General features: G+C 53.1%; 9 protein-coding genes across 9 annotated transcripts; 6 read left to right on the forward strand and 3 right to left on the reverse strand.

Moving 5' to 3' along the window:
• Positions 1-585: 585 nt before the first annotated feature.
• Positions 586-1,316, forward strand: J4E86_004535 (uncharacterized protein; the record flags this gene model as incomplete). Its single annotated transcript, XM_051445073.1, has 2 exons — positions 586-787; positions 841-1,316. 2 exons carry the CDS (start codon positions 586-588, stop codon positions 1,314-1,316), a joined length of 678 nt encoding a protein of 225 aa, XP_051303170.1.
• Positions 1,317-4,483: 3,167 nt separating this feature from the next.
• On the reverse strand, positions 4,484-5,812 carry J4E86_004536 (uncharacterized protein; the record flags this gene model as incomplete). The annotated part of the gene is made up of 1 exon (XM_051445074.1): positions 4,484-5,812. One exon carries the CDS (start codon positions 5,810-5,812, stop codon positions 4,484-4,486), a length of 1,329 nt encoding a protein of 442 aa, XP_051303171.1.
• An 877-nt stretch (positions 5,813-6,689) lies between these two features.
• Positions 6,690-7,598, forward strand: J4E86_004537 (uncharacterized protein; the record flags this gene model as incomplete). Its single annotated transcript, XM_051445075.1, has 1 exon — positions 6,690-7,598. The coding sequence occupies one exon, from the start codon at positions 6,690-6,692 to the stop codon at positions 7,596-7,598; it is 909 nt and encodes a 302-aa protein (XP_051303172.1).
• Positions 7,599-10,380: 2,782 nt separating this feature from the next.
• Positions 10,381-12,625, reverse strand: J4E86_004538 (uncharacterized protein; the record flags this gene model as incomplete). Its single annotated transcript, XM_051445076.1, has 3 exons — positions 10,381-11,529; positions 11,580-12,437; positions 12,488-12,625. 3 exons carry the CDS (start codon positions 12,623-12,625, stop codon positions 10,381-10,383), a joined length of 2,145 nt encoding a protein of 714 aa, XP_051303173.1.
• Positions 12,626-13,032: 407 nt separating this feature from the next.
• J4E86_004539 (uncharacterized protein) lies at positions 13,033-13,494 on the forward strand (the record flags this gene model as incomplete). Its single annotated transcript, XM_051445077.1, has 3 exons — positions 13,033-13,056; positions 13,162-13,345; positions 13,430-13,494. The coding sequence occupies 3 exons, from the start codon at positions 13,033-13,035 to the stop codon at positions 13,492-13,494; spliced, it is 273 nt and encodes a 90-aa protein (XP_051303174.1).
• Positions 13,495-14,353: 859 nt separating this feature from the next.
• On the reverse strand, positions 14,354-17,015 carry J4E86_004540 (uncharacterized protein; the record flags this gene model as incomplete). Its single annotated transcript, XM_051445078.1, has 4 exons — positions 14,354-14,671; positions 14,722-16,377; positions 16,427-16,819; positions 16,917-17,015. 4 exons carry the CDS (start codon positions 17,013-17,015, stop codon positions 14,354-14,356), a joined length of 2,466 nt encoding a protein of 821 aa, XP_051303175.1.
• A 1,348-nt stretch (positions 17,016-18,363) lies between these two features.
• On the forward strand, positions 18,364-19,233 carry J4E86_004541 (uncharacterized protein; the record flags this gene model as incomplete). Its single annotated transcript, XM_051445079.1, is given in 2 exon segments — positions 18,364-19,108; positions 19,121-19,233. The coding sequence occupies 2 exon segments, from the start codon at positions 18,364-18,366 to the stop codon at positions 19,231-19,233; spliced, it is 858 nt and encodes a 285-aa protein (XP_051303176.1).
• A 382-nt stretch (positions 19,234-19,615) lies between these two features.
• J4E86_004542 (uncharacterized protein) lies at positions 19,616-20,388 on the forward strand (the record flags this gene model as incomplete). The annotated part of the gene is made up of 2 exons (XM_051445080.1): positions 19,616-19,737; positions 19,785-20,388. 2 exons carry the CDS (start codon positions 19,616-19,618, stop codon positions 20,386-20,388), a joined length of 726 nt encoding a protein of 241 aa, XP_051303177.1.
• A 1,655-nt stretch (positions 20,389-22,043) lies between these two features.
• Positions 22,044-23,881, forward strand: J4E86_004543 (uncharacterized protein; the record flags this gene model as incomplete). The annotated part of the gene is made up of 3 exons (XM_051445081.1): positions 22,044-22,049; positions 22,158-22,739; positions 22,787-23,881. 3 exons carry the CDS (start codon positions 22,044-22,046, stop codon positions 23,879-23,881), a joined length of 1,683 nt encoding a protein of 560 aa, XP_051303178.1.
• Between the last annotated feature and the right edge of the window lie 754 nt (positions 23,882-24,635).

A 24,635-nucleotide genomic window follows, 5' to 3' on the forward strand; every position in this document is an offset into this window, starting at 1 on the left:
TCACCCTCTTCTTGTAGTCTACGTCGACACCTCGTGTTCCTGCGCGGTTATGCAGCAGCAGGATGGCAGCAAGGCCCCTGAATTTTCCCCGGATTATTGGGTGGCTGCCTTCTAACCTCCAAACAGCTTAGCATCGTGGCACGGCGGCCGTTGGTGTGCTCCTCATGCGCCGGGATGCATCGTCGGTGAGTGGCTCCTGGGCTAGACGCTCGCTATGATCCTAGGCGAGATGCCTCGAGGGCTGTGCGAACAGAGGGAAAAGGGGGCTCCTGGCCAAGCGTCTCACTGGCGAACGGCCGATTGGGCGCATGAGCATCCTCATCCATTAGCTCCAGAGCGAGCTATACTGCTTTCGTCCGGCAATTTTGCATCTTCTGCCGTTGCTTTGGCGTCTCGATCCGGTCCAGGTAGCCGTTGGGTGTCAGCGTATTCTTTATTATACCCCGTCGCCCACCGTCGTCTTTCCTTCTTCACTCCCACGTCGCACTATCGCTGTACACAGTCACTCGTTCTTTATCCAACTACATATACCCATACAGCTACTACAGTTCTAATACCCTAATCACCAATCCAACTACCGTCACCATGCGCTTCTTTGAGACCATCCTTTCCGCCGCGGCCTTCGCTGCCGCCGTCGCTGCCCTTGAGATCAACGACTTCCCTGCTGAGGGTGTCGTTGCTGGCCAGACCTACACCATCACCTACTCCCCCGCGGACGACACCCCCACCACCTTTATCCTCCGCCAGGGACAGTCCACTGACCTCGACACCGTTGCCACTCTTACCAGTATGTACCCAGTTTGACTATAATATGATCTTTCAATTCTAACACAACTCTAGCTTCCGCTACCGGTGGAAAGTTCGAGTGGACCCCAACCAAGTCCCTCGTCAACGAGCCCGACTACGCTCTCCAGATCCAGCAGGGAACCACCATCAACTACTCCGCCCAGTTCCCCCTCTCTGGTGGTGCTGAGGAGGATGACTCCCCTGTCTCCTCTGCCGTCTCCTCCGCCATGGCTTCTGCTTCGTCCGCTACCGCATCTGCTGCTTCTTCCGCCTCTGCTGCCCTCAGCAGCGCCATTGAGAGCGCCAAGTCCAGCATGATCACCAGCGCTGCCTCTGCTTCCGCCACCATCAGCCCCTCCGCTGGCGTCAACTCCACTGTCACCTCTGCCACTCTTACCCGCTCTGCCTCTTCTTCCGGCTCTGCCACTGGCAGCGCCAGCCTTCCTGAGGTCACTGACTCTGGTGCCAACATCCGCAGCCCCGTGGCTGCTATGCTCGGTGCCGCCGCCGCTTTCGCCTACTTCGCATAAGCGTTTTCCTTCACGACCTTACACTATAATTGTCCCTTTACGACATGTTAGCATTAGAATCTGTGGGATCCCCCTCCAGCATCTACTGTCAATTTGAGTCACGCGAGCATTGGCATCCGTGATGGGTGTGTCTGATGGGAACGCTATGCAAAGAGCTTGTATAGACGTAGCAGAGAATGATAATATGGAAGCATTTGCACACTCATCCATGATCTTGCAAGTGATGCGCGCAATGACACCATGCTTCTCGTCTCATGATGTATCAGATGTAGTTTTGCTTGTGCGAGCATAGGTGCTTCAACCTATGCGCACTTACCGTGAAACATCCGTTCCGCTTCCCTGCTTCTTTTGTTACTTCCGCAATGCTTGGAAGATCTCTATCATCGTAGCACAGACGTCACAATCAATCATCCGCGTGGTACCGCATCCATCATGTCAACGGTACCGTGGTACGAGGCTGTCATCATGCGTTACATGCGCGCTATCCCCGCATATCTATCACAGCAACCTGGTAGTACACAGTAGGTACTGGGGTCAATCACTTTTTGGCGTGTGCGCAATATGACGTCGCGTTTGGCGCGTGTCAAGAACCTGAAACGCGGAGTTGAAGATCACACCTTGTCGTTCGTCGCGCCAGGAAAACTGTGGTTGACTGACCAGGTGACCCCACAGCGGGATTGTTCCCCACCTCTCCACAGATGCACCAAGCAAGCTGCAAGAACCCGCTGCTCATTGCCACACCGTAACTACACTCCAGCGATTCTCTCTTCTCTGTCGCATCTATCGCTTGAATTCTTCAACATTCTGTTGCGTCTTGACAAGCACACAGCCCCAAGGACGCGAACAGCAGCAGCACCCGCATCGCCACCATCAGCTAGTTTCTAACCAGCCGGCGTACACCGAGTTCCACCATCACTAACTACAAGGACTGCGCAAGCCTACCAAGCAAGCCACCCGCCTACCAACCCAAAAGAGAGTAGACATGTAGCACTGCCTGGTGCCGTGTGTTGCGCGTCAAATGTCTTGTATCACGCGGTCAACAGCGTTTTGATCGAACCAGGACTTGCCACGGCTTGCACACACTAGCGCCGAGTAGTGGCGGCCAGGCCGAGGCTGATGTGCTATTAGCTTTAGAAGAGATGGATTGATACCTTGCATACCGAAAATTTCAAAGGGCCTTTTTGCCAATGCGGCGGCGCTGAAAGATATATTTAGTTTGTAATCGCAAGAGAGGCTAGTCAAAAAGGCTTGAATCAATGGTAGAGCGGTCGCGAGCTGGGAACTAACGAAGCGCAGCTGAAGCCGAGCCTTGAACAGTATGGTGAGTCTTCGCCTTTGCTTAGGCTCACCGTTCATAGTACTCTTGATCCTGCAAGCCTTTCGCCATTCCTCAGTCCGCGCCATACGCGATGGCTACAGTCTAACGTTGGGCATCATTAAATGCCTCAATGCTTACGTAGCCGCTTCCCTCGCTTTCGATAACCGACATTGTTGCATTCGCTCGTACTTCGGTATTATGACCAGGTTGTGAACATATCGTTAATCTTCGCTTTTACCTAACACCTTGACTCCAGCTTGACTAGGAAACCAGAACCGTTGCTGCGACGACGATCACGACCATGCTCGGTAGAGCCGAGTTGGCTTGAATGAACTACGCTACAACACAAAAGTTTTGTAATTGATCCAGTCAGCTCTTCCATACTCGTAGCTACAGATGTGTAGCCACATTGCTGGTGCTATGGCATGGTATCCAGGAACTCAACGTTTCTTCTTTCTTTACGCAATACCGTCATCTAACCTGCCATTAATCGTCAAAATTCCATGGATCTCTCCCATCACTCGAGTAGCTCTTTCTCAGTCCAAGTGTTGGCCCAAAGCAATCCAGTGTCTGTACCTGAACAACTGGTATCGACTTTCCAACACTCTTTCTATCCAAGAAAATTCGCCCGCTGAGCAAATTACTCCTCCTCACAATGTCCCTTCTTCTTTTCCTAACTCTACACAAATAGCACTCCCGCAGCCCCAGCCATCGCCCCCGCAAAACCCATCTTCTTGAATCCTCTCACTGGAACCGCAGCACCGGTAGCCTCCACAAGGCCTGAGGCACCCGTAGCGCTCTGTGTACTGCTTCCTCCACTCCGCGTTCCCGTCACACTCTGTGAACTTGCATCAAAGCTTGCAGTCCTCGAACCAACAGCACTTTGAATGCCAGTGATCACTGTAACATCTTCGGTCACTGTGTTGGAAGGCACAGGTGATGCTGTATCGACTGCCAGACTCGGTGCTCCAGCTATTGATGTTGGGAGCGAGCTTGTTGGTGTACTGACGCTGTTGTCGACGGTAAAGGCGTCGCCCCATGACGGGGTTGGAGACGCGGATGGGAGCAGGTTCTCTGTTGATGTTTCCGCTGCGGGTTTGACGGCGAAGGGCTCACCCCATGACTGTGTTGTCGCGGAAGAGATGCCGAGGAGGGAGAGCAGAGTCGTCTTTCGGAGGGAGGATTTGCGCATGTCGGTGGTGTTTGCTCGGTATGTCTTGAAACTCGTTGCTGTCTCTCCTCGATGCTTGGAGCTTGCGTAAGTTGTTCTTGAGATGCGTACACTGAGTGACAGGGTTTCAAGCTTCACGGCGATGGCTTCTTTTTACTTGGATGCCAGGGGACCCTGCGCTCATCCCGATACTCCGGATCATCACTATCCACCCAGGAATTGCCGTATTGAGCGTGTAGTACTCACAAGCCTGACGTAAGTTTCCAGCACAAACAGCGATGCGTGTCGCGTTAACGTGGTGAGACAGCCAGCCTCCTGGTTTCTGATAGGCTGTCAGTCCGGATGGGAGGTGTCTGATTGGTCGGGAAGGCTTAGTGCTGTCTCGTTCGGGTCTCCGCAATGCTGCCGCACGCGAACCACTGCCGGACCCCGACATTTTGCGATGCCGAAACGACGCGCAACATCCTGCAGTGTGATATGCACTCATTTCTATTGTAGGAGAAGTGTATGTTACAAAGAAGCTAGTGGCTTGCTGTGGCGTTGAGATCTACCATCGGAAACCAAGACACCAACCAGTCATCAGAATCTTACGACAACAGTTGCAAATGCACTACGGACAGCTTACTAGGAGTCAAATCCATCTCTATTCATCAAAAGTTCGGCCAGGAAAGAGCTCCACTACCATTTGACAAGATCCTGCACTTGAACAGGCATGCCGGTCTCCATGGAGCGATTTGCACCAACACCGACAAGGACAGCATTGCCGCCATCCCGAATGTACGCAGCGCGTTTGAAGCTGTCTTCACCATCGCTGGTAGCGATTACATCCCGCAGAAGCAGAGGGTCGCCTCCTCCATGGCCGCCTTCACTCTTGACAACATCAACGACGTAGGGCTTTCCCCACAAGGGATAGACGACGATGTTTGTCTTCTCCACGCCCCCTTGGATGTAATTTGCTTCGAGCTCACCGAGCCCTTCGTTGGTGACAGTCTCACCACCCGCTGAGTATCCGCCCTCGACGACGTTTATCTCGATGCGGCCCTTGCTACCATTGAATACGCAGCGGTACCCCTCCCATGGCGCATAGGCATACGTGTTGTATGTCATGACGGCTTTATTCTTGTACTTGATGATCATGGAGAGATTGTCTTCGATAGTGATGCCATCCGCGAAGCAGTTGCGGTCACGAATGTAGCCATCCTCGTGCTCAGCCTCGAGGTACAATTTCTTCAATTGGGCGTTCTGGTCGATATGAATGGCAAACGGGTCGTCTTTCGCAGCCTCGTTGTTGAGATAGCGTTCACCTAGGTTCTTCTCTCCGCGTCGCTCGGCGTTTTCCCTACCGTAGAAACGTAAGCTACCGACGCAGTAGACCATCTCGGGTTCCGTGTTCAGCCAGTAATGTACCAGGTCGAAGTGATGAATGGACTTGTGCATCTGGATACCACCACTGGTGTCTTTGTTTCGATGCCATCGTCGCATGAAGTCAGATCCATGTGCGCAATCCAGAATCCAGTCCATATGTACCGTTGAGATCTCACCGATAACGCCCGAATCAACAAGCTCGCGTAGCTTTGTATGATGAGGTGCATATCGATAGTTGAAGAGAACACGAACTTGCTTGCCTGTCCTCTTCTCCGCATCGATCATCGCTTGAAGTTTCTCTTTGTCGATAGTCATTGGTTTCTCGGTAATCGCGTCGCAACCCAGCTCCATAGCGCGGATGCAGTATACGTGGTGGAACTTGTCGATGGTGGTGACGATTACGACGTCGGCCTTTTGCTCTTTGACCATCTTGTCGAAGTCTTCTGCCTTGTACATCGGGACGCGTTCGCCGCCAATCTCGGCAATGCGATCATTTGCAGCCTTCATGCGCGTCTCATTGGTATCGCATATACCAACGACTGCAGCGCTCGATTTGAAGTCTTGGATGATGCTTTGGTAGTAGAACGCGGATCTAACACCCATGCCCACAATGACATAGCGCTTGATCTGTGGAGAAGTCATGGCTTTGGGGAGCAGGCTTGGGTGTTCAGAAGTAGGATATAATGGTGCTTGGATATGAAACTGGCGACAATCAAAGTGGCCTTACACCCACCTTTATGCGACATCTTCCTTGAGTCTGCATGATTCAAGGTGAATTGGTACTATGCATGGTCAACAGTAGAGCGTCAAATCAGAGGTCCCCGTGGCAAAGCAAACTGATGGTTTCCAGTGATCGATTCTTCGTTGCAGGTGTTCAGGTGGAGCAGCGGAGTGTGGAGAGTGCAGGTAGCTACGTTTCCCGACCCAGAAACAGACTAGTGGCTATTGTCCCCCGCAGTCTGCTCCAATGACAAGAGTGGAGAAGCGGCAACATCCCAATTTGGGTCGGCACAGGAAACAGCGAAGGAGAGATGACCAACAACATTTATCCAGGTGTCGTGCATAGTGATGGTGGGTCATCTTCTAGCGGTGCGGGGTAGATAGTGGTTACTCCTTCTGGGGCGGGTACAGCAAACACTGCTCCCGCTTGTCACACACTTCGATCGGCTCATGGCTCCGAAATCCTGCTGCAAACATGGAGATTGTATGGCACTCGGGAGGGAAGGCACCGAAGAAACGGACGGCTGCAGCATGCTCCACTTGTCGGTCACGCAAGAAACGATGTTACCATTTTGAGGACCGCGGATATCGAAGGAAGGAGCGAACTTGCGGGATAGGAAGTCGAGTGCAAGAGCCTCATCTGTACACTGATATAGGCGAGCCCATTCCAAGCCCCGGTCGCGTGAGCGAATATAACCCTGAATCCGTCCTCGCAGCTCTATCAGAAGACGCTGAGCCAGGATCAAGCGCCTTGAATCAGACAACAAATGTGTCATCATCCCAACCTACGCCACAAGCTATGGCACTCACTTCTTCCGCCGCATACGAAGCGCAGCGCCGACTGAGATGGTACGAGCAACATAAGATCCGGACCACCGCGCCGAGCCTATCCGAGTCGTATCGAAAGTATCTCGAAGAAGAAGGAGCTTTTGCGTCACTACCCAAAACCACGACGGACGCTCTCCTACCCTTGTACATTTCGACGTTGAATGACCTCACCCCCATCACGGATGGCGCCGCCGTCTTCCGTGACCACAGTAACGGACAAGCATCCATCTACTTGGTGAGGGCAATATGTCTTGTCGTCTGCAAAACAAAACATGCCGCTCCTTTCCTACGACTGACTGACTCCGGGCTTTTACTCAAACCTCTAGAATTTGCATCAAAGCTTCTAGCTGGACTAGATGCGGCCATCAAAGCAGATTTGGAACCCGATCGCATCATCAAGATCCAGATCTTAGTACTGATGCACCTGCACAACGATGGTCTAGCCGGCGTAGATCGCGCGTCCAGTTACTTGTCGCAGGCCATCTGTGAAGCGTGGTCAATGTGTATACACCTGAAGATACCTGGCAACCCTGACAACGACGAATGCAAGTATCTGTGGTGGTCACTCCGGAACTTTGACCGCCTTGGTAAACCCATCATGGCAGCAGCGCCCTTCTTCATCGACGATGCAGATATTGGCGTTGAACGCATAGAACCGAAGAAAGACGACTATCGCTCTCAAATCATGGCTGTCTCTCTCGCTCTTGGAGACCTCATGACTACCGCGACTAGAGCTTACAAAGCTGGTTCTACGACCGCAGTCGACAGTTGCTGGGAGTTCCCTTCGTTATCAGAAATTACGGGTGGGAGTAATTTCGATCAGTTCCACATGTCGCATCGAGGTAAGATACTTATCAACTTGGCTCTTCAGTCTACTTAAAGTAGCAGTATACCTGGAGACATGGTATTATGTTGCCGCCATGCTATCCTGTCGCTACAGCGGACCGGACACCGAACAATATAATAGGCGCCTCAAGTCCGCGGATAGAGTGCTCGAAATGATATCTCGTGAAGGATGCGAAGGCCTTCCTCCGCTCCCACTAGTTCCTTATGCAATGTCCATGTCCACAACCGTCATCTACCGCGCTTTGCACGATCGTGTAAGAGACATTGGTAAAGCAAGAGAGGACCTTGGCCAGTGCTGCGATACCCTCGATGATCTGAGTGAACGATGGACCAGCGTGAGAGGCGTGGCCAAGCTTGCAAAACGGCTTTGGACACTGATAAGCGACGGTGCACACGACAGCTTGCGAGACGCGCATCGAGGTGGTACTACCACATCCAACAGCACAGTCTTAACGCTGGCCATACCCGCCAACACTGATGTTGTTACGGATCAGATAGGAGTTTTATATAGCGACGAGGCTTTACAAAGATATCTCACCGACATCTGGCCAAGCTTCGATGCATCCTACTCTCAGTTAGATTGGGCATTTCAGGACTATGGCTTGGACATGGAATTCCCCAGTCCGTACGATGACTTGCAATCTTGATAGGTTCAGAATCCGACGAAAGATTGGTCGATAGCACAGTCGGAAGGAAAACTTCAAAGTATTGCATAAGAAACTCATAAATTCGTTGCTTAATCATCCTGCTCAAAGAGCCTGACCAACCTGTCTATTGCCTAAATACTCGCCATTTTGCGCATGCTCCACGCGAGGCGGACTATACGCAATGTACTCTTGTTGCTGAGCCTGCCCTTGTCCCTGTGTATTACTGCCTACATCGCCCAAATTTAACCCATCTCTCTTTCCCGCATCCAACTCGCTGGGCGGCGGCATCTCTCTGCCGTCGATTTCCCAGACGTTGGCACTGGTCGGCATCTCGTTGCTTTCTGGTATCTTTGAATCAATATATTGGTGTTGTTGTGCTGGCTTCTCGTCGAAGTATCTAGGTGCTGGGGTAGAGCTAGATAGAGAGTGACGTGCAGCGACGGCGCCGGCACCGGCTCCCATTGCTGTTGTGCCTCCAAAGGTTGACGTCGATGCCCATGGTGCCTGGCTTCCAGACTCCATAGGAGACACAGGAGACATCATTGTTGTTGGTTGTGTTGAAGACCTGTCGGTTTGCGTGGGAAGGGTAGTAGTGGTAGAATACGTGTTTGAATGTGGAATATGTGTGTATGCGCTGTTCGTCGGTGGGGAGTGGTCAGACGAAGAAGATGCTGCTGGGCTAGCCTCTTTGTCGGTCAAACCCGCGCTTCTGGATTTCTTCTTCCGGTGACGTAGTAGAAGGAGGACGAATATGCCAATAAGCGCCAGAGCTGCGACCGCTCCTACTACCACGCCAGCGATTAGACCTGTTGAGGGACCGGAACTTGAATCTGAGGATGATGCGCCTGCGGCAGCTGCACTCGACGACGTTGGTTCTTCCGATGCGGTGCTTGAAGCTGCGCCCGCAGTTGACGATGCCTCTGTTGTTGTCGGCCCGGTGCTCCTCGCTGTACTGCTTGCCTCTTCTGTTGCACTCGTTGCCGTGATCTCAGCCGCAATGCTCGTAGGATTCGCAGGTGTTGGTAAAGCATTCACCACACTACCCGCCACGCTCTCGATAACGGCCGTAGGCACCGTAACGCCATTGCTCGACAGCACCGACGAGACATCGCCAACGATGCTGGACAACAGGTCGCCAATCTGCCTCCGTTGACGCTGATGGTTCCTCCGTACTTGCTCCGCGCCAATGCTACCTGCCGCAAGACAATACTCGCTCGTATAACTCTCGGCGATCGAACGATCCGGGTGCGATGTTGGATGCGACGCGTGGTTGTCGAAGCATGAGACGCGCCATAGGTACTGTTCGCACAGGCACGTATAGTCGGGAATCGGGGTGGTATTGCAGGGAAAGTAGCCCTTAACGGCCGATATGCAGGAAGTTATGGCACTAGATTGGTCAATGTCAGTAAACTTCGCTCCTGTTGACCAATTCGCGGTTGAGAATGCATAATTACATCTGTTCATGGTTCGCGCCCTGACCAGCAGAAACAATGGGCCATCGCAGCGCCGGCACGAGCTTGAGCAGGACACCAAGCATCATCAGAAGCGTTGTTGACGGATGAACGGACCCGGTTGAAGCGACAGCACCATCAGCGCTTTAACGTACTAGCCAGACCTACTTTCATCAGGCTTGCGAAGTGGCGGTAACCGGGCGCTCCATTCGTTGATCCTGCACCGGCAGAAGCGGGGACACCGACCCATCTATGCAATGCTCTGTTCCGAGCACCCGTCTCGCGATAGGAAACCTGTTGGCCATCGATGATGTAGGTGTGGAGGTGCGGCTTACCTGTGGCTGGGTAAACCAGGGGATCCGTGAGGTTTAACTGGTGGGGAGCTCTTTAGCCTCGTGCGCTAACGGGCTGCCCTGATGGCATCGCAACGTGGAGACCTTGAGTTTGGGCATGATCACCGTTTGTGAGACGAGAACGCGTCGAGCTAGGATAATTGACGTGCGCAATCGTGCTACGAGCGTCGATGCACCGCCACACCTGTAGTGTTCTGGGCCCGCGTACTCTGTATAGAATGTGGATTTGTGATGCTTGGGGTATGGTAGAAAGTGAACTGCCGACTCCAGAATGATGCTCCGCTGAAAAGAAATGGGTATTGAAGCACTGCCACAACCGTCCTCCAGGCCCTGGAATTGTCCATTGAGAGACATTCAATAGAACCTTACTTCCCGTTGGTACCATCACCGTGACCTTCCAACCGGTTTACCAACCTCTTGACGCCACTCCACTCCTCGCTACGTGTCTGGACACCTCCAAGATCATCGCCCACCTCGAAGATGGTGACGACGCCATCCATGCCTCCCACTGCAACTCTGCGCCCTTCGTTCCTCTCCCATGCCAACTTGTTCAGACTCCTGTTCATGTAGCCAAGACCAGTTGGCATGTTTGTAAACGCGCCACGCTTACCGTCACTGGGCTTCACCGATTGAACAGGAACCTCGACATCAACGTTGATATCCCAGACTTCGAGACTTCCCGCTCCGTCTACAAGTGCGAAAACGGAGGGTTTGACAGGCGACCATCGAACGTCATAAACGAGATCTTCGCGTGCAATGTCGAGAACGGGTGTTACTTGTTGGGTTGCACCAGGAAGTGTCGGGTTGGTAGCGCCTGTAGCAGCCGGTGGGCGGACCTTCCAAAGTTTGACGCTCCAGTCGACACTCGACGACAGAACAAGGTCCCCTAGATCGATCTGACCCTTGGCGGGATGGAAGTCTAGACTCATAACGGGCGCAGCATGGCCAGCGTACTTTACGCGGCCGTCTACACCTGCTTTCGCACCGGCTCGGTCATAGCGATGGCATGGGTAAATGGTACCCTCTTCTGTGCCTGCGAGGAAGTAAGTTGGATCCGATTGCGGGAAGGCTATGCTGGTCACTGCCATATCGTCTGTCTTGGCTGGCGGTGGTGATGTCAATTCAAGGAACTCTTGGGGCTGTGAAAGCATGTCAACAGTCCATCCACACACAACACCATCCGTCGAACACGAGATGATGTTGTTTGCGTTCTGCGTTCCGACAATGTCTAACGAGTAGACGGGATGTGTGTGACCGGAGCCAGTGAGCGGTGTCTTCTGCACTGGTGCGGACTTCGCGCGAGTGTCCCATAGCAACACTTGCCCTGAGTAGGCGCCTCCAACAATGAGATTTGGGTGGAACGGGGAGAACTTTGCAGTAAGGATATCGGACTGCGCGTGGAAGATGTACTCGGGTCGATCGTGCATGTGCAGGTTCCATACTTGTACGAGACCGTCAGGGTCGTGTGGCGCGGACGGGTTCTTGGTGTACGAGGCAAGGACGAGTTCTGGGAACTGTGAAGCATGTCAGTGTCATGATCGCCAGACGTCACTGCACTCCATACCTTTGTTGAGAAGCCCAGATCTGAAATCATCCTCTTCTTGCTCCATCGCTCATCCCAGAACTGTGCGATCTCCTTGATGCGGCGACCCTTCTTGCCTCCACTTGAACCGTAACCCTCATCGTCGTCGTCGACGTCTACACCACCGTTTGCGTAGTCTGCCAAGATGTCGTAGCCAAGTTGTTGGTCAAGCGCTCGCTCCAGCACCTTCGTGCTGCGCTCGACGAAGCCGATGAACTCCTCCGAGTTTTCGACAGCCGTCAATTCTTCGTTTGTGAGGGTCTTGAACGGAAAGTTCTCTTCTGACCCAGGTTGTTGTGCACCCTCTTCGGGCGCTTGTTGGAGGACCTTGAGTTCCTCCTCGATCTCCTTGCGCAGCTGCGCTCGGATCTCCTCGTCCCTCTCCTTCTGTCTCCGGCTCAGCCTCTTGCTCTTAGGTGACCGCGTAGGGCTCTCGTCGCGCTCTGTGTCGCTTCCGCCGATTCCCCGATCTTTCGACGGGGTCCACTCTATGCTTGCTTGTACACCCTTGCTGTATGTAATGATTTCCTTCTCCTTCTTGACCTCGTTGGTGACCTGGCCGTCGGCCTCGTAGACGGTCGCTAGCGGAGCAAGCGAGAGAGTCTGCATCTCTCGGTCAACCATGCCGGTGAGGGATGGGAAGCCCGTGGATCCTTCATTGTCGCTGCTCAGTTGGCCTGCGCTGACTACCGATGTCGGGCGGGTTGGTCGTCCTGCGCCTGCCGGGGAGCCAGGTTGTGTAGAACCGGGTCTACTCTCCCCAAGGATGCTATTGATGAGGTTGGTGACGTCGGTTCTGCGGTCGAGGTCTTCGCTGCGTCTTGGTGTCGGCGAGAGGACCTGGAATGTTAGTCAGTCACTGATTAGATGCAATTGGATATGTAGCCTACTTCTCCTAGAGGACTACCAGTCGCGGATTGCCTGCTAGCTGACTCGGCCTTCCTCAGTTCTCGTTGGCGCTTGAGTTCGGCCAACTTGGCCTTCTTTGCGAGGATCTCATCGCGCCGCTGCTGCATTGTCGACTCCATGGCGGAGACGGGCGAAGTGGGATGCTTGGTTGAGTATGTGTCGGCGCTGTAGAAGACCTGAGCTGCGTCGTGTGTCCAGAGGCTGTTTCCTCCCCGCCTTCAGCTATCCACAGACAAAGGCAAGTGCAATGTACACAAAGGCAGGCGCGTCGGGTGATGCTGTCGCGCCAAGCGGTGGTGGTTCAGGGACGCACTAGCTCGCAGCCAGCGATCCCGACCAAATCTTGCGCCAGCCAACCTCAACTTTCACAGCTCAACGCCCAACATCTCGCATCCGCCCCGACGTCCTCGTCCCGACTCTCCGGATCCCCTGTAGCGGTGACTTTTCATCGCCCGTCCGGAATACCTGCCATTGGACATATACGAGCTCGATAACGCCTATCGCAAGTCCTCGCACGACCCTCACCATGTCCACTTCCGTCGGTGTCAACGTACGCTCTGCCCCTCGAAGCGCTTGCCAAGGTCTCTAGCACGACCGTTTGGGCCTTTCGCTAGCTCTAGAGATGGAACAACCAGGCTAATAGTGGTGTTTACAGGTCCTCCGATGGTCCGCCCTCGGATTCGGCGTCTTCTACGGTGCCTACCACCAGCTCTCATTATCCGCCGCCGATAGGGCAAAGGCCGCACAGAAGGACTGGGAGCACAAGGAGTCATTGATCAGGCAAGCAAAGCAACAATGGGCACGGGACCACCCCTCGGAACAGCCAAAGTCATCAGGCGGTACGTCAGACCGACGACACATGTCAAAATTCCCAACTTGGCCATGTGTATGATACGGCAGAACATATACTGACAACCAAACAGCCATCGCAGACCCGAAAGACCCCAACGCCGACCTCAACACACTCCTCGGCATAACCGACAAATAAGCGCACACCCAGAGTGATTCCGTTTCCTACGTCAGCATGGGCATAATGCGGCCGGATCCCATCGAGCCGAGAAGCGGCTAGGTGGGGAGAGCAGTCAATAGTGGTACGACATCTACGAGATACCAATCTCTTGTACTATGTACCTTTTGTACAACATAGACGTCGAGTTGGTCACGTTTTCAATATACATGCTTCAGTTCGATCCTTCAATGCTCGTTCACATCTGAATCCTGTACAACCTCTCCGAAACTTGGCGTACAATAAAGCTGGTCTGCATGATCATGCAAAGACTGGGACTAATTCGGAAAATACGCCATCAGCGGGGTTGCTGCAATCCACGTGTAGACGTAGAACAGGCACGAAATTCCTGGAAAACCAGTTTGCACCGAAGCCAGCATTGGTGATGATACACCTTGAGCTACAGAAGTCATGATTATCACTGATTCCCACACTCCAGACATTGCCTGCATCTCAAAAACCATGATTGTTGCCAATGATATATTCTATACATGTATCATCTCCACCCCCGACCCGCCATGGGCAGGTACTATGCTACACAGGACATCAAAACGCGCAGAAAAGATGAAAAGCGGAGCCGCGGAAAACGCCCTGCAACCCTTAGAAAACAGCAGGGCAACAGAAGAGTAGAAATGAAAAGCGCAAAGGAGCGGCCAAGGACAATATTAACAGATGGCGGCCAGCCTCCATAACGCTTTGTCAACCTTGGCCCCAGCCCGACCGTTTGCCACGACCATCCTACGACGCCAGTCGGAAGAAGGGCCAAGGTCGTATAATCGCACATTTTCAAAACCTACAAGGAACCCGTGACGATTCGTTTCATTATCCAAACACCTATCTCTTACAATACCTCGCCCACAATCTTGGCTGCCTCCTTGTATGTCTTGAGCAGCTTCTCGCACTTCTCGCGCTCGGCCTTGATTGTGTCGTCCTCGTACAGGAGCTCCTGGAAGAGATCCTCCTTGTACAGCGTTGACACGAGCCTATTTTGTACCACGTCCTTGGAGTGGTTGACGAGAAGATGCATAATCGCCTTGGGGACCTGGTCGGCGACGGTTTCCCGGACGATGTTGAAGTACGATGAGATGAGGCGGCGGATGAGCTCGGTCTCAAGGGCCTCGCGTTCCGTAAGCGCAGGTGCTTGCTCGGGGTTTGATGGCTGTTGGACATTAGCATACAGTCATGGCAACATGTGTTGGAGAAACTTACAAAGCCGCCTTCGAAGTTGTCTCCTCCCATACTTGGACTTCGGGGAGGGGCACTCATGGCAGCGCTCAATGGCGCGTCATAGTCATCGGTGTCTGGTGGCATCATGGCCAATACATGAGCAGGCTGCTTGTTGTCGCCTCTCCGGATGCTCTGCGCAAAGCTGGGCTCGCTGTTTTGGCTGACGTGGCGGCTGCCAGGCCTGTTGTCAAGCGCTGCTTGTGCTGCTTGTTGTGGGTTGGCGTATGCGTTGTTGCTATCTTTGCTGAAGAAGTAGTTCAGGAAGCTGTCGCGTGCAGTACCAGGAGGTGACCGGTTGCGATTGTTGAGCGCGGCCGTGGTGCTCTGCGAGCCGTTCATCATCCGCCCGACGGCAGGCGACATGCTGCGGCTGGTTTGTGACTGGTGTTTCCGAAGAGGGAGAGCTTTGAGAGTTCCACCCTCGCCGCCTTCGCCCTCTTCGGCTTCTTCGCCATTAGCACCGTTCTGGAGTTCCTTCATCCTCCTCTGTTCCCGCCTCTTCTTCTCGGCCTCCATGGCAATCTTCTTTTCTCGCTGCTCCTTGTCGTTGATAACAGATGACATGGCGGCAGCAGCGCCAAGGAAGTTGGGGTGGTTTGTGTTGATGTATGCTCTTTGGATATCGATGAGAGAAGCGACGTAACCTGAGCAAGGGCCAAGTTGCTCTCGAAGAAGGTCAGAGACGACCTCAATGAGCTTTCCTTGTAGCCTGGGGTACCTCGTCAATTCAGTAGAGCCGCAAGTGTGGCAGATCTTGATGAGTTCCTCGTATACAAGCTCCACGCAACGCTGACTGGGTATCTCCAAAAGCTTGATCTGAGGCTTTACGAGAAGGTCAAAAGCCAGCTCGGGTACGAACAGACTAGGCCTTGGACCAGTCGAGTTACGGATAGCCGTCCGGATGTCCAACACAGAGAGGTTCTGGGTTGGGTCCACCTGCTCGAGCGAGTTACCGAAGACGGAGTTGAAGATGTAGTAGATGCGGGCACCACCGCACAACTCCTTGGTAGAAATCTCGGTGGAGGTACCGTCGATGGATGAGATGAAGGATGAGGCAAAGCGGGTCATGAGCTGCAGGATGAGCGAGCCGCGGTGCTCCTTCCCAGTGAAAGCCACATCGCCGTAGCTCGCGAGCTCTTGTTGTGTCTGACCCATGAGCGTGTTGAGGCGTGCCTTGATGTCTGGTAACCGGTCGCGAATGTGGGCCATGAGGGTCTGGTTGAGGCTTTTGGCAAGCAGCTGGGTACCGCATCGGTTGGCCATATTCCGGTAGGCAGGGTGGTGTCGGAAGAAGTCCCGCTCGGCTTGCAGGGCATCAGAGAGCGACTTGTTGCCCTGGATGTCTTGTTGTGACCGGTTGACGATACCAATGAAGCCGAGCTTGAGAGGGTATACGCGGCCAGAGAGAATATCCATGGCGTTTGTACCGTGATCCATAAGATCCAGCTTTGTGAGGACACCGATGGTCCTCTTGCCCATGGGGTCGACATGGCGGGCCAGCTTCAAAGCTTCCGAGTTGACGAGATCGACGTTGGCGGGGGAGACGGCGAGGATGACACTGTTGGGCTTCGCAATGTACTCGGTGATGAGGTTTCGCGTCTGCTTCTCGATATCGGAGGGCTGATCGCCAATGGGCACCTGTGGGAGTTAGCTCCGGGTCCTGGCAGAAAAAAGTTGCCTGACTAACCTTTGTCAGACCGGGCAAGTCGACGAGCGTCAAGCTGAGGACGTGCGGGGAGTAAATCTTCAGGTTGATGGGCTGCCTGTTGATGCCTTTGTTGTTTCCTGCTATCCTCGAGGTCTCGTTCTCGATCTCGCGTTTGACGTCGGCAAAGTCGTAGAAGCGCTGGCCCGGGATGTGGAGGAACTCTCCCCATTCTTGCTGCCCGGCTACACTTGCGGGTGTGTGTGGTACGTGGACCTCGTCATCGTCGTCTTCGTCGCGTTCGCTCGGGAGGTTGATGAGCTGGAGGATGAGCGGCCGGCGTGTGACGATACCGCTGCCACGGGGAAGGAAGTCCTTGCCGACGATGTTCTCGAGTACCGACGACTTTCCGGATGATTGTGATCCCACGACGACCTGAGGCAGTTAGTAGGATTCCTGATAGGTTGGGCAGAGCTGCGTAGAATCTGCTCTGCGCTCACCGCATTCTCTTCTCGGGCTGGGGCGCACATACAATCTGGGGTAAATCTAGGGAATCATTTCCAATTGTGTTGAAGACCAGATCCTGCAGCCTGTTGACAATGTTGAGGAGCTCCTCGCCCAGCGACGCCATTGCGCTGGTGGTTATGTGTGGTTTCTCTGCTCCTTAAGGGTCCGGTTGTTGGTAGAACAGCCAAACAACACGGCGGAATCGTGTGTGAGCCCGATGTCGTCCTGCGGCGTGGAGATAGTGTTGCACGGTGCAGATGCGGGATCGGCGAAGTGATCGTGGCTGATGGCGGCTTCGTCGGGTCAGAGGCTCGTGATGGAGTGCCTTTGCTGCAGCTCCGTCGTCACTTCGCTTGAAAGTTCCAAGGTTTGATGATGGTGCACGTGACGGCCAGCATGGCAATCCACCTGGCAGCCACCCCACATTCAACATTCACATGTCTCCTTAATCTTAGGTCATATTGTTCATTCCTTTCGCATAAAGGAGGCAACACCCTCAGCCATGTGGCCACGCGCACCCGTGTTGTTAAAGCAAGCACACGGCTGCTGAAACCTCCTCTTCTGCTGGTCGCGAGCCCTGCGAACGCCACCACACGCGAGGCAGCATGCGGCTCGGCTCCAAGGCCGAACATGGTGTACAGGCTGCAGCAAACCGTATGTAGAGTGTGCACACGAGCAAATGAGTAACAGGACAAGACTTTCCCACCACATGAGCAGCATCAGCAGTGCCTGTGATGCACGACCCGCGGTCAGCATTGGATATGGACAACATAAGACTGGCTGGCTTCGCAACACAGCTGGCGCACGAGTCGCCTAGGATTTCTCGAGGATATGTGGATTACACTCCCCTAGTCCGGCCACGTAGTATCGCATTACCTCTCTGGTCGCTGAGAAAGTACCATGGACACGCTGGCGTACGCTGGCTCGCGCTCGGGTATTGTCGGACCCCGGGATTTCCCTTGTACTAGGCGACGGCTATCTATCAAGCCCTCCAGCCTTATCTCGCTGCGAGACGCGGCCAGACGCGACAACACCAAATTATCAAAGAGGATCTCCAGCTCCTATCTCCGCATCTTGGGGAATGCATTGTGATCGTCAGGTCGCTTCGACGTACTCTACTGCTAACTGGGAAAGGCTCACGTAACCTCCAAGTCCCTGCGGAAGTCCGTCTCCGCATAAGCTGATAGGGTCTACACTGCTATGACTGATTCATTGTCTTACGACCAAGCTTCCTCCCGAGGGAAGCCTATCATTGTGATAAGCACTGTTATCATATTCACCGCAAACAAACCTTGGAACGCAGCAGGAGCGTTCGCACACCGACTACAAAGGTAGCGTGCCTTCTTCTCGTTTGTTCTCCCCCTTCCTAATCATCCTCACACCTTCACACTAACTTTCAGCCCTAAATCTATCCTGGGTTTCTGCCGCTTTCAGCTCTCGCCTACCTCGCTCTCATCATCTCCGACGCCTCCATGGCCCCGGAGTCTCACACACTTACTACCACCGAAGAACAGCAGAACGACGTTACAGTGGGGACCATCACTTGCACTGCACCTATCCCGTTTGGAGGGGATGAACAATGGCTTTACCTACCCGCAACCAAGAAATTCGATCTGTCTCGGGGCTCCCAGCAGAAGATGGTCTTCGAGTGCGATGAGGAAGATCGCAACCACACCGGCTTCATGATCGACCCTGGCAACTCGGTTTTGATTGTCGTCGATATGCAAAACTACTTTGTTCACCCACTCTATCGGGATCACGCCGCAGGCATCGCCGCTATCGAGCCGACTCTGAAAGTCATCGAGAGATGCCGTAAAGAGGGGATCCAGATTGCCTGGCTGAACTGGGGAATCAGCGACCATGACTTGAAAAACATGGCACCTGCTATCCAGCGAGGCTTCAGCAAGACTCTGGGATGGCACGTCGGACTTGGCGCACAGCTGCCCGATGGTCAGGGAAGGTGCCTGTTCAAGCGGACCTGGAACGCCGAACTCTACGATCCATTCAAGGCAGTCGCTCAGCCTGGCGATTTATTCTTCGACAAGACGCGCATGTCGGGACTTTGGTCTGAGAAGGAGCCTCTTCACGAGTACCTTCGCGCATCCGGCAAACAGACACTACTCTTCGCTGGCGTCAATACGGACCAATGTGTTTTTGGCACCGTTTCAGATGCCTACTCTTACGGATGGGACTGTGTTCTGCTTCGCGACTGCACAGGTACCATGACAGGCCGAGGAGCCCAGGAGCTTGCCGAGTATCAAGTCTCGCAGAACATGGGTTTTGTGATGGGCAGCAGTGCATTCTGCGAGGCACAGATTTGTGAACATTTTGAGGGTTGTTGATTCAGCAGCACATGTCTTACGTTGGCGGTTTCCTGTCTTTTTTTTTGTTCTTGAGCGTCCTATCCGAATACCCGTAGAGCTACACAAGCCTAGCAGAAATACAATCAATATATGACATCTGTATGACTCGCGCTATCCGAGGGTTGCAAGATCGACGTTGCCCAATCATGTTGTAGCTTCCCCGAACGTTTGTGGATCTGCATAAGTTGAGGTACGAATGACGCACGACCAGGTTGGGTGGAGACTCCTCCCCATAAGGGCCTACCTCACGCGATGACGTTCATCTCAAACGCTCTGCTGCACACGACAACGACGAGGCTTGAAGCTATTTTGACACTGAAAGACCATCCCCAAATCGACCTTCCGCTATTTCGCCAGCACAATGTTTTCCCAAGTCTCGATTGGGCTGACGTGCCTGCTGCCGCTTTGCGCCGTTGCGCTACCAACTGAGCAAAGGCCATTGATACTCAACGGCCCTAAGAACGTCCAGGCTGTTCGAACAAAGTAAGGAATTTCATCAAAACTATAAGCATCGTACTAAAATTCATTAGACTTCAACACGCTGAGATAATTCCCACCGTCATTCATGACTTCCTGCCTAGTCTCACAGTGTCCGTTCTTTGGTCAGATGCCAAAGCCAAACTCGGCAACACCATCGAGCCAGACTATCTTGGAGAACAGCCTACCATAGTTCTGCATGATGACACAAGTCCGGACGGAATGCACAGCACCTCCGACATGAGCTACGTCGTCACACTCACCGACCCCGACGCGCCATCTCGTGAAAATCCAGCATGGAGTGAGATGTGTCATTGGATAGCTTCAAACGTCACCACCGCGCCGGACACGTTCTCGATCCTACCCTTACCAGAGTTTGGTCTTACAGAAGAGACCGAGTCGACAGACGGCGGTCCGGAAGACGTGATGGAGTACAAGCCTCCTGGCCCACCACCAAAGACGGGCAAGCATCGCTACGTGTTTCTCGTCTTTGCGCCAAAGAACGGAACAACCGAGCCGCTTCATGTGAGTAAGCCAGAGGATCGCCAGCATTGGGGTACTGGAAAGGAGGGTGGTGGTGTGCGAGAGTGGGCTGAGCACAATGGCCTCGTGCCTGTTGCTGCCAACTTCATCTACTCGCAAAATGATAAGCAGTAGAGACGCATCGATGCGCTTACTGTATGCACGGAATGTCGAGGGCACATGCATATTAGATGGCTGTTTTTCTTTTCGAGATCTCTCTGCAAACGGCGGAGCCGTACAGTCAGTAGCGTACACATAGCATTGATACCAACAATCTCGTAACGAATGCACGTAATCAGGCTCTCTTCAGAGCGAGCGCTCTCATCGTATCATCCCATCGTTCCTCGTGCCGTGCGTCGAACGAGTAGCCCTACGGTGCCCCGATTGCGGAATTTGTGGGGCGACAGCTCCCGGGCCGAGCTGGTTGCACGCACCCCGCGCGCGTCTTCAGCTACCACCAACAACCCGCAACCAGAGCTTCCGGCAACTTGTCTCTGTGCCGTCTTTGCATTGCAGTATCGCGCCACTTAGGTTTCCGGTCAAGACTCAGCGGCCGTTGACTGCATCTTTGATTATCCGGACGAGGGTGTGATGACTGAAAGCGCCTGTATCAACCGGTTGCGCAACCAATACCAGCACCGCGAACAGAGGCCTGCGCGTCCGAGACGAATCGATACGGAGATAATCTGAGCCTCACTATCTCTCCACTCTCCGTTCGAGTTTGCGTATCGCCAAGCCCGGTCGATCTATGACAATGGAATACATACAATGTGGAAAACCTGCGAGACGACGTCGTCTTCGCATATACACCGCGATGACTATATCCTCGTCAGGTCCTCTTCTTGGTGGAATCCAACAAAACACAGGGCCTCACGTTCTGACGAGAGGCATTCCATAAGTGGTCGAAACTGCGGTGATGACGGTCGGGCACTGATCGAGCTGAATTGAGGCTCAACACCGACAAATCACGACGAGATTACTGAGGTGGTCCTCATTCGCACCGTGACGGAAAACATGCATTGCATTGCCCCATGATGCGTTCCTATCGTGCGAACACTATGCACGTTCCACTGGACGGGGGCGTTGACGATCGTTGGCCGGCTGCATACGGCAATTACGAGTGTCAGACTAGATGTCGTCCGGCGCCTATCAGCGATACACAGCCTTCTCATCTGGCCGGTAATCAGTGGTAATTAAAAGAGACAGGATGCTGCAAGGTGCATGCCACCCTTGTACCGGTCAGACTTTGAAACTCCGAGACGGCTTTGCATACGCGCTCGTCAAATCGTCTAGGCGCATAGGCTTGAGGTTTCAAGTCGATCGTGATACAAGTCAGGATATGGATGTGCTGTCGCGGTGGCACAATCTTACTTACATACAGGGCTAAGCGTCCCAAACGACTCAAGCCAGTCAGTATGCTTTCTTACCGGTGAATGTCATTCCAAAGCCGCCATAGGTATGCTCTGCATTTCACCAGTAGGTGGTTTGGGAGTCAACATACATGGTGGAGGCTGCCATCACTCGCATTGCGATTGGACTTGTTCCCCGCTGACGTCCAGTTCAACCTTTTGTTGTCCGACTTTGAGGCTGCATAGTGCTACCTACTTAAATCGCTTTGATGGCCCTGTGTCAGGAGAACAAGCCAGTTACCGACTACGATAACTGACCGGTACTACAAGTCTCCACGCGTTGTGCGCTGTTTCGTCGCAATCTCTGCTACGCCTTCCGCACTGCCTCAAGGCTGTGTCGCACCACGTCTGATGATGTCATTGGAACATCCCACCAGCAGCATGTCGGTAAGTTCTAGCATGTACGAACGAACTTATTCCACTTCGTTGGTTTTCCTGTCTCAGGTGAAAATCTACGGTTACAAGACGAAGCCTACTGATACCGTATTGTAACAGCTTTCCGATGACGACATGGGCCGAAACCAGGAATGTGGGCTGTACGATGCAATTGTCGACCGTTTCACGTACAGCGAGTTCTCCCAGAAGGATTTCCTCCCTCAGAACGACTTCGAATCGCTAATCACCGAACATACTATCAAAGAAGAGCTAGACAAAGCTGCTTTCGGGGAATATGATTCGTCACTTGTCAAGTACATTACGAAACACGCGCGAAAAACGTTTGCTACCTTAGTCTATGGAGACGCGGTCCGCAGGGCTATCAACCTAGAAAGATTCGAATTCGGCGACAGATACCTTCCCATCGCTCTCGAAGGGCCACGTCTCATCTCTCTCAACGGCTTTGCGCGAGATTCTTCCGCGTGGAAGTGGTTTAACAAATGGAGGACACAGGAGAAACATTTCTTCTGTAAAGAGCAATGGGTGTTTCTACCCCAAATCTTCAGGAACGATAGCACGATGGAGAACTTACACCGAGACTGCCGATTGCCCTTTATCGCATGCGAATCTCAAGGTGAAGGGGGCAGTTTCAGCTTGTTACACAAGGCTACCATACACCGTGCTCATCAAACAGTCAGTTCGGTCAGTATATTTGTCTTGGCATATTAACGATTTGCTGACAGCAATAGGACAATCTCGTGATTGCCATCAAGGAACTGCGAAACAAGGAAGCCGGTGCCGATCAGAGTGAACTCGATGCGCTAGACCTGGCGAGGCAATTGAAGCATCCACATATCGTGAGATTCGTCGGCGGCTTTAGGCAGAACTTCACGAGCCACTTGTTATTCCAGTGGGCGGACGGAGGCAACTTGCGGTCGTACTGGAACAACGAGGAGAATTGGTCTCGAGATGCAGACCTCATAAGCTGGACTATTGAACAGATACAAGGACTTGTTGCAGCACTCGATCAGTGGCACAACAATCCGTCTAGGCTTGCATTAAACGGTCGACATGGAGATCTCAAACCAGAGAATATTCTTCGATCTTCTGGTTCGCACCGTGGAATATTTCAAATCGCAGATCTGGGTCTGGCCAAGATACACTCGTTGCCAACGCATGCAAGAAATAAGCCTTCAGCATCGCCAGGTGGAACACTCCGATATAGGCCTCCGGAGGTGGGCCGAAAGATCTCCAGGTCCTACGATATGTGGGGCATGGGCTGTATCATCCTGGAGTGGATAATCTGGTTAGTCTACGGCATTCACGAACTTGACGAATTCTGCCAGCAAGCATTTCCCGAGGAATTCGACGCTTTCTGGTTGCGCGACAGCGAAAGTCGTACCACTAATCCAGTAGTGGCATCGTGGATGAAACACATGACCGACACATGTCTAGCAGACGGGGACCAATGCTACAGTGCTGCCCTACGAAAGCTTTTGATCTTCGTTAGAGACAGGCTACTGGTGCCAGATTCGACAGAGCAAGACACAAGCGACAGCTACCACCCATCCGCTGACAACGAGGAAGTACCTATTTACATCACGCCTGCACCAGATGTCAGACACAATTCTCCTATATCAGGGAGAGCAAAGGGCAAAGATGCATGCAGGGAAATTGAAAGGATCAGCTCGACAACTCACGGCATTCCCTACTACATGTACAACCCGATGGTCAACATGAGCGGACCGAACGGGCGAGGACCAGCGATGCCAAGCAAGTTACTGATGCCTTTGTCGACATCTAACTTTCGCCTAGAGGTGAATGGTCCCCCCGGCAATCGATGAGCAACTTTCTGATGTCAAGTCATCAGCAGAAATCGCGCGATCTGGTACGTCTGTATTACCAGCGACGACAAAACGGCGGGATAGCCAACACGAAAAATCCCTACGCGATACCTGGTGCATTGGATATATGGACAAAACAATTCGATAATCTTTTCGCAAAGACCTTTTTCGGCACCTTAGACAGCGACGAATTCAAAAGGCTCGCACCCATGTACCCGATTTTGAGTCCTCTATGTCAGAATTGTTTGCACACTGAAACGGGCATCTTCTCAGGAGGATCGTTCATAGTATCACACGAAAGAGCACAAGCATCTCGTGCAATGTGTTCTCTGTGCGCCGTCATCTATATGGCGATGAACCACACGACTGGAGAGAACAGGTACAAAATGGTGCTAAGGGAGGGGTCTTCGTTAACCTTGGGAAGGGGAGAGCCTCCATTACTCTCGTTAGTAGTAGGTCCAAGTCCCGGTAAGTTGTGGGTTGCACTGCTGCGAACCACTACTGATACCGCACACAGGCCTCAATCGGTTTCCGGATACTTACCAGAGAGGCTTGCCAGTTCTACCCGGCCCTGGAAGTTCTACCCAGGTCAAATTGCTGAAGAAGTGGATCAAATGGTGTGATCTCTGTCACGAATGCAAACCGACAAGAGTAACTATGCCTCACAGACTGGTCGAGTTGTATCCAAGAGGAAATCACGATGATCGAGGTCGCTGGGATTCAGATACATTGCATCTAGATTGCGATAATATGA

This window comes from Alternaria arbusti, assembly GCF_024043155.1.
Source record: "Alternaria arbusti strain BMP 1465 chromosome Unknown scaffold_5, whole genome shotgun sequence".
Lineage (NCBI taxonomy): Eukaryota > Fungi > Ascomycota > Dothideomycetes > Pleosporales > Pleosporaceae > Alternaria > Alternaria arbusti.